Genomic DNA, 16233 nt, shown 5'->3' on the forward strand with positions numbered 1-16233 from the left:
AATAGGTTAGAACCTGTAAACAATAGAATTCATTGTGAACCCTCAAGGCAAGAGACTATATGTAAAAACATTAGTTGCTGTCGCAAACTGTAATTTGCATCCTATACTTGATTTCTCAGTGTGTCTAACATTTATCAATTATTTACAGGTTCCATTGTACTATCAGTACCTTGTGCAATGTACCAAAAGCTGAGTACTGGATACTGGTATGGACCACAGACCTACTGCATAGAAGCCTTTCCAACAGCTGCACATCAAAAAGCCTTTATTCTATATACATTTCTGGCAGTATACCTCTTACCGCTGTTAACAATTTGTGTATGCTATGCTTTCATGCTGAAAAGGATGAGTAGGCCTGTTGTGGAGCCCATCGACAACAGCTATCAGGTAATGCAAGGGTGTATGGCTAAAGAAAGAGCTGATATTGATGTTAATCATCCACAAGTGTGGCAGATTCTGCCTTCATTTTACAAAATGTACTGACCATTCAGACTGTTATTACGTAAAATATATTCACTTATATAACTTAGAATAGAGATTCCACTTGTCTGATTACTTATACTGGCTACGTGAAATAAACTCAAATCTATGCTAAATATAATATCCATAAAAGCCATTGGTGGGACATGATGGTAAAAACAATGCTGCAAAAGGAGTATTCTCTACTGCCCTATGTGATGCAGTGACCCCTGTTACAGGTTGGGGGCGCTGCATGGTCTCCCCAGAATACGCATGGAGGCTTATTGAAGCCATAGGAATGCATTGCAGTCGCAGGCATAACTATGGTAGATAAAAAGAAACAGGGAGCACCACTAACGGGCGTAAAAATAGCTGGAGTCTTATAACTATGGTGATGAGACAAAGTCCGGCATTATTGTGAATGGCCATTATGTGTGTCGCAGAGGAAGATACTCTGCTCTGTCAGCTTGAAGTAAGGTTGTTCTGGGACCTGTAGTCCCACGAGTAATTGTGTTGTTTTAGAGGGAGGCTTGCAGGGCTAGTTCTGAGAGCTGGGCGGGTCGAACTAGCCACAAAAACACACTCCCCATCTATGGGAGTGGTTACAGCTTGATAATGTGACCAGGGTGTGGGTCACATGGTTCCTGTGTATGGACCTGAATGGATCTTGGCTGGAAGGCCCTGTGAGAGGAAAGGCCTGAGTGTTGGGAGGTCTAGAGTGTGGACCGGATCCCTGAACAGCACCTGGTGAGCCCGTGTTCCTGAGTGGTCTATGTGCCAGGTCCTGGAAGGGCTCTGTGTTGGGAGGTCCTGGAAGTAGAACCGGTCCCTAAAGAGCACATGGGGAGGCCTTGGGCCTGGGGGCCGTGTGTTGGATGGTTCCAGGTGGGGACGGACATCCTGAATAGCGCACAGAGAGGCCGTGTGTGCAGAGTCCGTGATGGCACTGCATTGGGGGAGCTACAGCACGTTTGAAGATCTGGACTAAGTGAAGTGTGCCTGCCAGGCAAGTTGGTGATCCCCATAAGGCAGCTTTCCCAGGAAGAGAGAACTAACAAGGAGTCAGCAGGTAACATAGTAACATAGTAACATAGTTAGTAAGGCCGAAAAAAGACATTTGTCCATCCAGTTCAGCCTATATTCCATCATAATAAATCCCCAGATCTACGTCCTTCTACAGAACCTAATAATTGTATGATACAATATTGTTCTGCCCCAGGAAGACATCCAGGCCTCTCTTGAACCCCTCGACTGAGTTCGCCATCACCACCTCCTCAGGCAAGCAATTCCAGATTCTCACTGCCCTAACAGTAAAGAATCCTCTTCTATGTTGGTGGAAAAACCTTCTCTCCTCCAGACGCAAAGAATGCCCCCTTGTGCCCGTCACCTTCCTTGGTATAAACAGATCCTCAGCGAGATATTTGTATTGTCCCCTTATATACTTATACATGGTTATTAGATCGCCCCTCAGTCGTCTTTTTTCTAGACTAAATAATCCTAATTTCGCTAATCTATCTGGGTATTGTAGTTCTCCCATCCCCTTTATTAATTTTGTTGCCCTCCTTTGTACTCTCTCTAGTTCCATTATATCCTTCATGAGCACCGGTGCCCAAAACTGGACACAGTACTCCATGTGCGGTCTAACTAGGGATTTGTACAGAGGCAGTATAATGCTCTCATCATGTGTATCCAGACCTCTTTTAATGCACCCCATGATCCTGTTTGCCTTGGCAGCTGCTGCCTGGCACTGGCTGCTCCAGGTAAGTTTATCATTAACTAGGATCCCCAAGTCCTTCTCCCTGTCAGATTTACCCAGTGGTTTCCCATTCAGTGTGTAATGGTGATATTGATTCCTTCTTCCCATGTGTATAACCTTACATTTATCATTGTTAAACCTCATCTGCCACCTTTCAGCCCAAGTTTCCAACTTATCCAGATCCATCTGTAGCAGAATACTATCTTCTCTTGTATTAACTGCTTTACATAGTTTTGTATCATCTGCAAATATCGATATTTTACTGTGTAAACCTTCTACCAGATCATTAATGAATATGTTGAAGAGAACAGGTCCCAATACTGACCCCTGCGGTACCCCACTGGTCACAGCGACCCAGTTAGAGACTATACCATTTATAACCACCCTCTGCTTTCTATCACTAAGCCAGTTACTAACCCATTTACACACATTTTCCCCCAGACCAAGCATTCTCATTTTGTGTACCAACCTCTTGTGCGGCACGGTATCAAACGTGGAGCTGGAGATGCTGTAGATAAGCCCCCCGATTTAGCCTGAATGATAAGAAAAACAAGTTAGATTATATTCACCCAGGGGCAGTCCCAGTATGATTCGGGTCCGATGGGCGTCGCAGGTCCGGCGACTCCCATCTTCATGCGATGACGTCCTCTTCCTTGCTTCTGTTGCAGCTCCTGCGCAGGCGTACTGATTTGCCCTGTTGAGGGCAGCATAAAGTACTGCAGTGCACAGGCGTTGGTCCTCTCTGACCTTTCCCGCTTCCTGCGCACTGCAGTTCACCGTTTGCAGAATTATTAGGCAAGTTGTATTTTAGAGGATTATTTTTATTATTGATCAACAACTATGTTCTCAATCAACCCAAAAGACTTATAAATATCAAAGCTTAATATTTTTGGAAGTTGGAGTTGTTGTTTTTTAGATTTGGCTATCTTAGGAGGATATCTGTTTGTGCAGGTAACTATTACTGTGCAGAATTATTAGGCAACTTAATAAAAACCAAATATATTCCCATCTCACTTGTTTATTTTCACCAGGTAAACCAATATAACTGCCCAAAATTTAGAAATAAAGATTTCTGACATGCAAAAACAAAACCCCCAAAAATGAGTGACCAATATAGCCACCTTTCTTTATGATGACACTCAACAGCCTTCCATCCATAGATTCTGACAGTTGCTTGATCTGTTTACGATCAACACTGCGTGCAGCAGCCACCACAGCCTCCCAGACACTGTTCTGAGAGGTGTGCCGTTTTCCCTCCCTGTAGATCTCAAATTTTATGACGGACCACAGGTTTTCTATGGTGTTCAGATCAGGTGAACAAGGGGGCCCTGTCATTATTTTTTCTTCTTTGAGACCTTTACTGGCCAGCCACGCTATTAGTAGTTGGAGGCATGTGATGGAGCATTGTCCTGCCTGAAAATCATGTTTTTCTTGAACGATACCGACTTCTTCCTGTACCACTGCTTGAAGAAGTCTTCCAGAAACTGGCAGTAGGTCTGGGAGTTGAGCTTCACTCCATCCTCAACCCGAAAAGGTCCCACAAGTTCATCTTTGATGATACCAGCCCATACCAATACCCCACCTCCACCTTGCTGGCGTCTGAGTCGGAGTGGAGCTCTCTGCCCTTTTACTGATCCAGCCTCTGGCCCATCAACAGTCACTCTCATTTCATCAGTTCATAAAACCTTTGAAAAGTCAGTCTTAAGATATTTCTTGGCCCTGTCTTGACGTTTTATCTTATGTTTCTTGTTCAAAGGTGGTCATTTTTCAGCCTTCCTTACCTTGGCATGTCCCTGAGTATGGCACACCTTGTGCTTTTTGTTACTCCAGTAATGTTGCAGCTCTGCAATATGGCAAAACTGGTGGCAAATGGCATCTTGGCAGCTTCACGCTTGATTTTCCTTAATTCATGGGCAGTTATTTTGAGCTTTTTTGCCCAACACGCTTCTAGCGACCCTGTTGGCTATTTGTCATGAAACGCTTGATTGTTCAGTGATCACTCTTCAAAAGGTTGGCAATTTCAAGACAGCTGCATCCCTCTGCAAGACATCTCAAAATTTTGGACCTTTCAGAGCCCATCAAATCTCTCTTCTTATCCATTTTGCCAAATGAAAGGAAGTTGCCTAATAATTAAGCACACCTTATATAGGGTTTTGATGTCATTAGACAACACCCCTCCTCATTACAGAGATGCACATCACCTGATTTACTTAATTGGTAGTTGCCGGCTCTCAAGCCTGAACAGCTTGGAGTAGGACAACATATACTGTATAAAAAGTATCTTGTGATCAAAATACAACTTAATAATTCTGCACACAGTGTACTTTGCTCTGCAATCAACAGGGCAGAGAATAATGCCTGCGCAGGAGCCACGACAGAAGCAAGGAAGAGGATATCATCGCATGTAGATGGGAGGCGCCGGACCCGGACCTGCGACGGCCATCGGACCTGGACCGCCCCCCTGGGTGAGTATAATCTAGCTTTTTTTCTTATCTTTCAGGTTACATCGGGGCTTATCTACAGCATTACAGAATGCTGTAGATAAGCACCTAATGGCGATGGCCACAGTTTATAGTGGCAAAATAAGGTGACAGATTCCCTTTAAGAAAAAATTTGCATTGTTGGCATCCTCACCCTGGATGTATCCTCCTCCCTGTTCAGTGTCGGCATTATCTTGCCTATACCTTCATTCCACGTATATGATACGCCCGCCAGGGCCATGGGGTACTCGGTACTGAGTCCAGTACTTAAAGGGGATGTGTCACGGTGCCGGCGAACCTGTCCGTAGCCCTGGGCACCCAAGTAAAGTGATGGTTTTTAAAGGGGTTTGTGAAATAATAAAACTTTGTGACGCCACCTGTGGTACTCGGTCAAGAGTGACCGACGATGCTTAAAGGGTCCTCTGAGGTGATGTTATGGCAGCTGGAATGGTATGGCTTTCCACAGGCAAAGTTGGGTCCCCAGGGCTCCTGGTGTAGTTGGGACAGGAAGTAGGTGGTATAGAAAGAAACGGAGGACCCAGGGTTTCAGTCTCTTTACCTTTTTACTGATGGATTCAGGCAGCCACAGTCCAGGGTACCGGATCATACTGTAGGTGCAGGTATGGTACGGCAGGCTTGGAAGCAATTCTGGAATCCCCTTTACCAGGTGGGGTTGGAAGCCTTCTCTTTAGCGCTGTGGTGTAGTCCCTTGCTGCCTTAGGTCTCTCACAAGGTCCTCATGTTTTCTATCTGTTCCCCTTTTAGGTAGGACACTACCCGTACAACAGGTAGCTCGAGCCTTTTTACAGGATCTCTATCACGACCCAGGCTCTATCTGCTACTGTGTCCTCAGGTGTCAATGGTGGACAGGTAACTTGCAATCTGCTGTCTGCTGGTTTCTGCCATGGGGCATAGAGTTACCCCCACAACCTCGGTCTTCCGGCTACTGGTATCTGCGCTCAGCGTCGAGGGAGTCCAGTCGCAGCTTCTCTCCAGCTCTTCAGTCTCCTGTGCCTCTTTTCCTTCTTCACGATCTCTACAGCTTATTCCGTCCTCACGTGGCTGCATGGCCCCTCTGTCTTCCTGACTCTCTTCTGTCTGCTTCCTCCCTCCTCTGTGACAGACTACCCACTCACTTCCCCTCCAGCCAGAATATATATATGGGAGCCACCCACAAACTGGATCAGAGCTCCCCCTTCTGGCCTGGAGTAAGAACATGTTGCATGTTTGTGAATACCTGCTAAAGGGAATCTTTCCTCGCTTCCAAGCATGACATCACTCTCCCCGTGAGAGAAGCAATGCCACTGTAACAACCAGGAACCTGGGGTGTTACACTCCCCCTCCTCCCCCCTTGTTAAATCCAGTACTCCCGGACTGGGAAAACAAAAACAACAATACAGGTTAGATAAAGACATATGCAAAACATTTTTGGGAAATGCATTTCAACAGGCAAAAACTTTTGCTTCACTTTATGGGAGGTGATTAGCTTTAAACGTTGCAAAACTTTAATACAAGGTAAAATATAACTCTTTCAAAATAGAACTTTCTATTACACTAGATATTAAATATGAAAAGACGATCACCCTTTAAGGTTATATTATCTTTTACTAACACTTCTTACGCTAAAGTGCATAACATCAGCTTTACCACAAATATGGAACTATCTCTGTAATACTCAATATTACTTGAGCATACTTTAACTATCTGACGTTTAAGCTATTATTCAATTCTCTTTTACTGGCTAATTCTTTTAGCAATATTTAACATTATCACTTTAATGAAGTGCAACATGGTCAACATTTTTCTGCTCTGAGGAAGTGCAACATACAAAAATGCAAACATTGAAGTATTCAAGTAACTCAACTTCACATTATAACAGCAACAGTCTCTTTTAGAAAATTTTGAGATCTCTCTCACCAACAATCAGCAATGAAGCGAGGGACCCGTTCGTAAACCCCGCAACGTAGGTCTTGGGCATGCTGCAAGACATAAATGGCCTCCTCTTTGGACCGTTTCTTCGGCTACGCCAAACGGGTTTTCTTCAGGTCCTTGAACCAAATATAAACTTTTTTAATGTAGTTGGAGTGCCCCAGATGCAGGGCCGCGGGTTACTCGGTACCGGTCCTCTCTGTCTCAGTCCTAGGATTGTCACGGTGGCTGGACCCGGTCCGTGACCCTGCTTAAGGGGCGCCCAATGAAAGGGTGGTAAAAGTTGTTAGGTGTTTGTGACGCCACCTGTGGTATTCGGTCAGAGGGACCGACGCTGCTTGGGGTCCGCTGGGGGTGATGTGATAGCAGCTAGATGGTATACCTTCCCACAGGTGAAGTAGATCCCCAGGGCTTACCAGTGGTGTAGGTGGCGATGGTGTGAGGCGCAGTTAATAACAAGGACACAGGGTTGCAGTCTCTTTACCTCTTTACTGGAGACTTCAGGATCCTCCATCCGGAGCACTGTTAACAGGGCTGGCTGAGACCGGCCAGTCCGAAGGCACATCCAGAGTTCCCTTTGCAGGTGGAAATCAGTGCCTACCAACTAGCGCCTGTGTGTTGTAGTCCTTCCCTGCTGAGCATTTGGATAGTCCTCACAACTGTCGTTTCTATTCTGATGTTCTGCTTCGTCCCCCAGTTTGTTATGGCTAGGACGCACCCGTTTGACGGGAAGGCTCGGAGCTATTCTGGGACCCTAGAGACGCCCCTCTCCATGCTTGCCCACTCTGTCTTCTTAGGTGATGTATGTTAGACAGCCAACCTGTAATCAACTGTCCTGCCTCTGTTTGAAGTAATGCTTGGAGTCAGTTACTTCCTCGGCGTTCTGGCCACCGGCTACGCGCCTCAGTAGGATGTTGCCGATCTCGGGGCACGACTCCTACTGGCTCTCCTTTGTGTTTTGATCTCGTTTCTCACTTCTCCACAATATACTTCGCTTCGTGTCCTTTCTTTAGATGCCGCCGCAAGGTAGTGCAGGCGCGGCTCTGTAACGATCTGTCCTTGTCGCTAAGTCACTGCCAGGTTCCCACGCCTGACAGGGACCCCTCTGAATCTTCCCCGCAACACCCCCTGCCACGGGATGTTGCCTGGACAAAACCCAGCCAGCTTCTGACTAACTTCCTATCCAACCCCCAGTTTTACCAAAGTGTGAGGAGTGGCCTAATAAATAGAACCTTTTGCTCCCCCTGGTGGCCAGAGTGTGAAGTGTAGTGTGTGACTGTGATACTTGGTCAGGTGAACTCCTTTAGTGCCATCAGACGTACCATCACTCCCCTTCGTGGCAGAGCGACATTACTGCAACGACCAGGTCTCTGGGGCGCTGCATAATCAATAATGAACAGTATTTTCTTTGGTCTTATGTAAAACCAGTAGAAAGCACCTAAAGGTGTGCCAACTATATACAAGGAAAGTTTGTGGATCATTCACTGTCCATGGCCTCAGTGTCTTTTCAAATAAACAAACTTTTAAAGCAGAAACCTTGCGAGTTTATACAAATTTTAACTTCTAACTATTCACAGTCACATAATTTTTCGTATTTACTTTTGCTGTTACCATTGTCATACCTGGACATTACAGTCTCCTTGAAAAAGCTTCAGTCGTACGCCAGGTAGAACATACAATTGGTCAGTACCCACTATGGGAGTCTTGGTGTTCTTGCAATGCAGTTCTATTGTAGCTTGTGTAGCCCTGGAACACATTTTGGTTACTTCCTTTGCGGTCTCAGATGTAGGGGTTACCTTTCCAGGTAATGAAGCTGATGGCTCTGGATCACTTGCGGGTGACCTAGGTGTTGTTCCCTTTGGTGTGCATTTGTGGACATGCAGCACATACCACCCTTTTTCTCCACAATGTTTGGTGTAGGTGACACATTCTCCTGGGTAGAGGTCCCTGTCCGGGTGTCCCTCTAATAGGTGGGATTCTACATCATGCCTGGTAGCAAAGACTTCCAGCTGCATTCCTGGATCTTTAATGAATCCCCAGCCGGATTTTATATGGAACACCACTACTGTTACTTGCGTCCGTGGACCCCTTTCCTCATGTTTGATCTTTCTGGCCTGAGCCTTAGCTCGCAAGTTTCTCTCCTCTATGGCCCTGCACCGGAGGTCCTATTCCTTTTCCTTCTGCTCCCATATGAGCACCTGCTGCCAGCAGTAGTCCTCTTTACTTATCACTTCTAGATATTCTACCTCAGCCTGGGCCTCCCCGTGGAACCCCATCAGGTCAGTGCCGGAGTGCTCCCACCGTAACATCACCCATTCTCCACTCACTTCCTGAGTCCCCCTCAATGGCTGTAGTGGAGCTGTGGAGGCATGTGCGATATCCCAGGGCTGCTCCCAATCAATTGGTCTGCACACCCGGCTGGGTGGTAGGGGTGTCAGAGCATCTACGGATGGGCCCTATGAGGGTGTCTTCGGCTACCTGGGCAGGGTCAGTCTCCTTACCTGCCACTGCGGTGTCTCCGGTGCCTGACTCCTCCATCGCAGGCTGGGTTACCGGGAACTCGCTCCTCCGCTGCTCCCATACTTTTGTTGCTGCGTGGAACCAGGACTGCCGGAGCTGACAGCACAGCTCCTCCACTTCGGCTCCAAGAACCTCCGGGTTCATTGCTGACGGCAGGTCTTCTTTCTTCTCCCATTGGCTGGTGCAGCTTCCTGCTTCCTCCCCTTCCTCAGGGTGACCTCCGCTCGCCATCTTGCCGACTGGGTTCTGAGCCGCACCTTCCTGCTGCTCTTTCCACGTCCTCTTCCGTGGGCGTGGGCGGTCCCTTCTCCAATTCCCACCATCCCAGACTAGGAGGCAGACTTCACTTGTTGATGGACAGATTTCTTGGACATGATAATATCAATGAGGTACGGCCATAACTTTTGCGCCGTTCCTCCAAGCCCACAACAGCACGCCCCTCTCCTCCTGCCCGACACATGGTGCTGTAATGGTGGCAGTTTTGGTGGCAATTTACAGTTCTACAGTCTCACAGTTAAGCACAGTTTCTTAGGCGCACAAGACCCACTTCAATGGGTCGGTCCATCCTGTTCGTGATGCCAAGTTGAAACGCCCGCAAGGGCCATTGGGTACTCGATACTGGGTCCGGTACTTAAAGGGGATGTGTCACGGCGGCCCGGTCCATGGCCCTGGACATCCAAGTAAAAGGGATGGTCTTTAAAGGGGTTTGTGAAATAATAAAAGTTTGTGACACCACCTGTGGTACTTAGTCAAGGGTGATCGACGCTGCTTAAAGGGGTCCTCTGAGGTGATGTTATGGCAGCTGGAATGGTATGGCTTCCCACAGGTGAAGCTGGGTCCCCAGGTCTTCCGGTGTAGTTGAGACAGGTGGTATAGAAAGAAATGGAGAACACAGGGTTGCAGTCTCTTTGCCTTTCTACTGATGGATTCAGGCAGCCACAGTCCAGGGTACCGAATCACAGGTGCAGGTATGGTCCGGCCAGCTTGGAAGCAATTCTGGAATCCCCTTTACCAGGTGGGGTTGGAAGCCTTCCCTTTAGTGCTGTGATGTAGTCCCTTGCTGCCTTAGGCCTCTCACAAGGTCCTCATGTTCTCTCTCTGTCCCCCTTTTAGGTAGGACACTACCCGTACGACAGGTAGCTCAAGCCTTTTTACAGGATCTCTATTACGATCCGGGCTCTATCTGCTACTGTGTCCTCAGGTGTCAATGGTGTACAGGTAACTTGCAATCTGCTGTCCGCCAGTTTCTGCCATGGGGCATAGAGATACCCCCACAACCTCGGTCTTGCGGCTACCGGTATCTGCGCTCAGCATGGAGGAAGCCCAGTCGCAACTTCTCTCCAGCTCTTCACTCTCTTGTGCCTCTTTTCCTCCTTCACACTCTCTACAATTTATTCCATTCTTCTCTCTCCCTTCCAGGAGCTGCAGCACCTCACGTGGCTGCATGGCCCCTCTGTCTTCCTGACTCTCTTCTGTCTGCTTCCTCCCTCCTCTGTGAGAGACTACCCACTCACTTCCCCTCCAGCCAGAATATATATAGGGGAGCCACCCACAAACTGGATCAGAGCTCCCCCTTCTGGCCTGGAGTAAGAACATGTTGCATGTTTGTGAATACCTGCTAAAGGGATCCTTCCTCTCTTCCAAGCATGACATCACTCTCCCCGTGAGAAAAGCAATGCCACTGTAACAACCAGGAACCTGGGGTGTTGGGCTATGTGTACACGTTGCTGAATTGCTGCAGAAATTTCCGCGGCAATTCCGCAACTCCCTTTCGTGGGTGAAATGCATGGGGAATTCCCACTAAACATTAGCGTTTTCCAAGCGATCTGTAGCATCGCTTGGAAAACTGAATGACAGGTTGGTAACATTTTTCAAACATAGTGTTTGACAAGTGTGACCAACTTTTTACTATTGATGCTGCCTATCACTGGGAACGGAAGCATCGCGAGGAGCGGGAAGGCTGTCGGGGCTGCCGGAAGGTGAGAATATCACGATTTTTTATTTTAATTATTTTTTTTTACAGGTATATGGTTCCCAGGGTCTGGAGGAGAGTCTCCTCTCCTCCACTCTGGGTACCAACCGCACATGATCCGCTACTTCCCACATGGTGGGTATAGCCCCATGTGGAAAGTAAGCAAGGGTTTAAGGGCCCTTTTTCTTCTGGCTGTGAACTTGGAGCTTAAGTACGCAGCTGCAGCATCTTGTGACAACTTCCTTTCACTATACAAAACCACTGCTAGCTTCATTCCTTGTCTAAAAAAAACACCATAAGAGGAAAAACCTCCACTATTCTAGACAAAAAAAAAAACACCAGTACACAGGCAGAGATGCTTACCTGTCCAAGGCCTCCAACAACTGCACTAGCCAAGGTGCAGCGGACCCAAGTTAAGATGGCAGATACACAGGTGCAATAATACCGATAAGGCAGCCACCCTACAAGCAGGAATTGGCCACTTGGTACACCTGTGCAAACAAATAGTCTGTATGTGGCGTGTTCACACAGAAATGCAAAGTATATGGCTCAAAGCCTATTAATGACACCATATAGCAAGCTAACCATAATGCATCCTGATGAAGAAGCCGGCGGGCAGGAGAGGACGCAGGAGGACCCAGGGACACCGGTAAGTATAATAGGGACCCCGAATCCCCCTATATCTCTGTCCTCTGATGTGCGATCACATCATAGGACAGAGAATTACACATAGCTTTTTTTTTTTTTTTGCGACCGCCGGTAAACAGTTAATTATCGGCGATCGCAAAACAGGGGTCGGTAAAAACCGACCCCGATCATGTTCTTTGGGGTCTCGGCTACCCCCGGCTGGCAGGAGAGAGCAGTTGGGGCTAAAATTAGGGTTAGGGTTGGGGCTAAATTTAGGGTTAGGGTTGGGGCTAAATTTAGGGTTAGGGCTAGGGTTAGGGTTAGAGCTAGGGTTAGGCTTCTTTCACACTTGCATCGGTACGGGGTCGTCGCAATGCGTCAGCCCGACGTACCGACGCACATTGTGAAAATTGTGCATAACGTGGGCAGCGGATGCAGTTTTTCAACACATCCGCTGCCCACTCTCTGTCCTGGGGAGGAGGGGGTAGAGTTACGGCCACGCATGCGTGGAAATGGCGGGCGCGACGTACAAAAAAAAGATTACCTTGAACTTTTTTTGTGACGACGGTCCGCCAAAACACAACGGATCCAGTGCATGACTGACGCGACGTGTTGCCATCCATCGGCAATACAAGTCTATGGGCAAAAAAGGCATCCTGCGGGCACATTTGCAGGATCCGTTTTTTGTCCAAAATGACGGATTGCGACGGATGCCACACAACGCAAGTGTGAAAGTAGCCTTAGGGCTAGGGTTGGGGCTAAAGTTAGGGCTAGGGTTGGAGCTAAAGTTAGGGTTAGAGTTGGGATTAGGGTTAGGGTTTGGATTAGGGTTGGCATTAGGTTTAGGTTTGGGATTAGGGTTAAGGTTAGGGTTGGGATTAGGGTTAGGGGTGTATTGGGATTAGGGTTAGGTTTGAGGTTAGGGTTGAGATTAGGATTAGGGGTGTGTTGGATTTAGGGTTTTGATTAGGGTTATGGTTAGGGTTGAGATTAGAGTTGTTTTGGGGTTAGGGTTGTGATTATCATTAGGGTTGTGATTAGGATTATGGATCGGGTTGGGATTAGGCTTAGGGGTGTGTTGGGTTTAGGGTTGGAGTTAGAATTGGGGGATTTCCACTGTTTAGGTACATCAGGGGGTCTCCAAACACGACAGCCAATTTTGCGCTCAAAAAGTCAAATGGTGCTCCCTCCCTTCTGAGCTCTGCCGTGCGCCCAAACAGTGGTTTACCCCCACATATGGGGTACCAGCATACTCCGGACAAATTGCACAACAACTTTTGGGGTCCAATTTCTCTGGTTACCCTTGTGAAAATAAAAACTTGGGGGCTAAAAATCTTTTTTGTGGAAAAATTTTTTTTAATTTTCACCAATCTGCATTATAAACTTCTGTGAAGCACTTGGGCATTCAAAGTTCTCACCACATATCTAGATAAGTTCCTTGGGGGGTCTAGTTTCCAAAATGGAGTCACTTGTGGGGGGTTTCTACTGTTTAGGTACATCAGGGGCTCTGAAAACGCAACATAACGCCCGCAGATCATTCTAACAAGGTCTGCATTCCAAAACAAGGCTCCTTCCCTTCCGAGCTCTGCCGTGCGCCCAAACAGTGGTTTACCCCCACATATGGGGTACCACCATACTCAGGACAAATTGGACATCAACTTTTGTGGTCCAATTTCTCTTGTTACCCTTGTGAAAATAAGAACTTGGGGGATAAAAAATCTTTTTTGTGGAAAAAAAAATATTTTTTATTTTCACGACTCTGCATTATAAACTTCTGTGAAGCACCTGGGGGTTTAAAGTGCTCACCACACATTTAGATAAGTTCCTTAAGGGGTCTAGTTTCCAAAATGGTGTCACTTGTGGGGGGGTTTCCACTGTTTATGCACATCAGGGGCTCTCCAAACGCGACATGGCGTCCGATCTCAATTCCAGCCAATTCTGCATTGAAAAAGTCAAACGGCGCTCCTTCTATTCCAAGCTCTGTGGTGCACCCAAATAGTGGTTTACCCCCACATATGGGGTATCGGCGTATTCAGGAGAAATTGCACAACAAAATTTATGGTTAAATTTCTATTTTTATACTTGTGAAAATTAAAAAAATGGTTCTGAAAATGTTTGCAAAAAACGTTGTGTTCATTTTTTTTCCTTCCACATTGTTTCTGTTCCTGTGAAGCACGTAAAGGGTTAATAAACTTCTTGAATTTGGTTTTGAGCACCTTGAGGGGTGCAGTTTTTAGAATGGTGTCACACTTGGTTATTTTCTATCACATAGACACAATGACTTCAAATGTGATGTGGTTCCTAAAAAAAATGGTGTTGTAAAAATGAGAAATTGCTGGTCAACTTTTAACCTTTATAACTCCCTAACAAAAAAAATGTTGTTTCCAAAATTGTGCTGATGTAAAGTAGACATGTGGGAAATGTTATTTAATAACTATTTTTTGTGACACATCTCTCTGATTTAAGGGCATAAAAATACAAAGTTTGAAAATTGCAAAATTTTAAAAATTTTCGCCATATTTCTGTTTACCACTAACATGAAGTACAATATGTCACGAAAAAACAATCTCTGAATCAGCGGATCTTTTAAAGCGTTCCAGAGTTATAACCTCATAAAGTGACAGTGGTCAGAATTGTAAAAATTGGCTCGGTCATTAAGTACCAAATTGGCTCTGTCACTAAGGGGTTAAACAAATCTTTATTGATAAAAAGAACCCACAATTGGTTTGCACCACAAAAATGACTAAATACAAACTGAAAATCGTGCTCATACAAAAACTTCATTTAAAATGGGGTGTACTAGGTGTCCCTGGTGCTTTCACTGGACTCACACCTACCTAACTGCGGAGGTTGGCACCCTAGGGGGAGCGTTGCGGTGCCACCGCTCCATGATGGCTATCCCTAGGGTCCGGGACCCTATTGCACCCTACCACCACTAGGGAATCCCCCTACCCACAATCTCAAGGTGCCACTAGCAATAAACAAAGATGTTTCCTATGCTAAAGGAACCCTTGGCCCCAGCACATTAAAAACAATAATGTATGTAGAACACATAAGGCATACTCATGGCACTCTGCTGAGGAAGTCAGTACACAAATAATCTTTTGCATATACAGCACCTGATATTAGTAGATTAATTACACAAACACCAGGTTAACTAGCAAAAAGGTTAAAATATTCCAACCATTTTATATCCTTTTATATGAGATATCCCAAGATACAATTATTAGTGTCCTAAAAAGACAGACAGCCTGAACACATGAGGGAATTCTCTAACAAACAGGCAATCCCCACATGTATTCAGGCTGTCTAGCAGCCGCAAATCATGCAGCTGAGGCAACACAAACTAAATCTCAGAGCATTCCCAAAATACTTGGAGATTACCCGAGCATGCTCGGAGATCTCGAGTAATGAGCATACTCGCTCATCACTAGTCACTAGGTTGAACCCAATCTATTATGGCTTCCATCTTCCAAGGATGCATCTTAAACCCATCAGCTGATAAATTGAACCCCAAGAATGAAATTTACTGAATAGAAAAATAAATTTCTCAATTTTAGCAAACAAAGAATTCTCCTTCAACATTTGTAATACTTTATGGACATGCTCCTGGTAAAAATCCTAATCAAGCGTGAAAATGTAAATATCATTAAAGTGAACTGACAGATAGCTGGAGACAGACAGAGAGGCTGACACAGAGACAGACAGAGAGGAAGAAACAGAGTGAGAGACAGACAGAACGAGAGACAGACAAAAAAAGATGCTGTGGCTGGGTCGCTGACATACTCTGTGCTGTTATGGCAGTGGACACCGACACACTGTGCTGCTGTGGCAGGATCTCTGGAAAAGGCTGTGTACATATGAGTGGTTGATGTATAAGAGAGAGACACTACTCATACGTACACAGACCCCTCCAAGAGACAATATCACAGCAGAACAGAGTATGTCAGCGACCCCACCATAGTTTCTGTTTCTTTGTCTATTTCTGTCCGTCTGCCTCTGTGTCTGTCTTTCTGTGTGTCTCTGTCTTTCTCTGTCTCTGCTTATCTGTCTGTCTCTCTGAGTATGTCTGTCCCTGTGTATGTCAGACTCTCTCTGTGTATCTGTCTTTCTCTCTGTACATCTCTTCCCGTGGACCTCTCTCTCTCTGTCTCTATGATGAAGAACATTTTTGTGCTACGCGGCGCGCATGTGGGCAGGTCTCTTGGTTTCTCTGGCTTAGAGCAAGAAGATAAGCCTCTGTCTACAGTCCTGCCCTAAAGAATGGGCATGTCATTAACCAAGGTATCATTTTAATCTGTATAACAGTGGCAACCTGACAGTGCCTGTAGTTTACTGAGCAAAACCCTCCTGACAGGTTCACTATATGGTAAATCATAACAAATCGCTCAATGGAATCAGAAAAAAAATATCATTCATAAAGTTTTAAAATACTGCTGGAACATTAGTTAACCCAAATGGCATGACAAGATTTTTGAATAATCCGTCAG

At 46.1% G+C, this 16233-nt stretch overlaps 1 protein-coding gene across 1 annotated transcript in view; it reads left to right on the plus strand.

The window, feature by feature from the left end:
- The window catches only part of LOC138670055 (G-protein coupled receptor 54-like), a 266454-nt gene that overhangs the window by 234381 nt on the left and 15840 nt on the right, over window positions 1–16233 (plus strand). The window contains exon 4 of the mRNA XM_069757100.1: window positions 149–387. Within this exon, the coding sequence (XP_069613201.1) occupies window positions 149–387 (239 nt within the window). The remainder of the gene's footprint in view (window positions 1–148; window positions 388–16233) is intronic.

Source organism: Ranitomeya imitator, chromosome 1 (assembly GCF_032444005.1).
Source record: "Ranitomeya imitator isolate aRanImi1 chromosome 1, aRanImi1.pri, whole genome shotgun sequence".
Classification (NCBI taxonomy): Eukaryota; Metazoa; Chordata; class Amphibia; order Anura; family Dendrobatidae; genus Ranitomeya; species Ranitomeya imitator.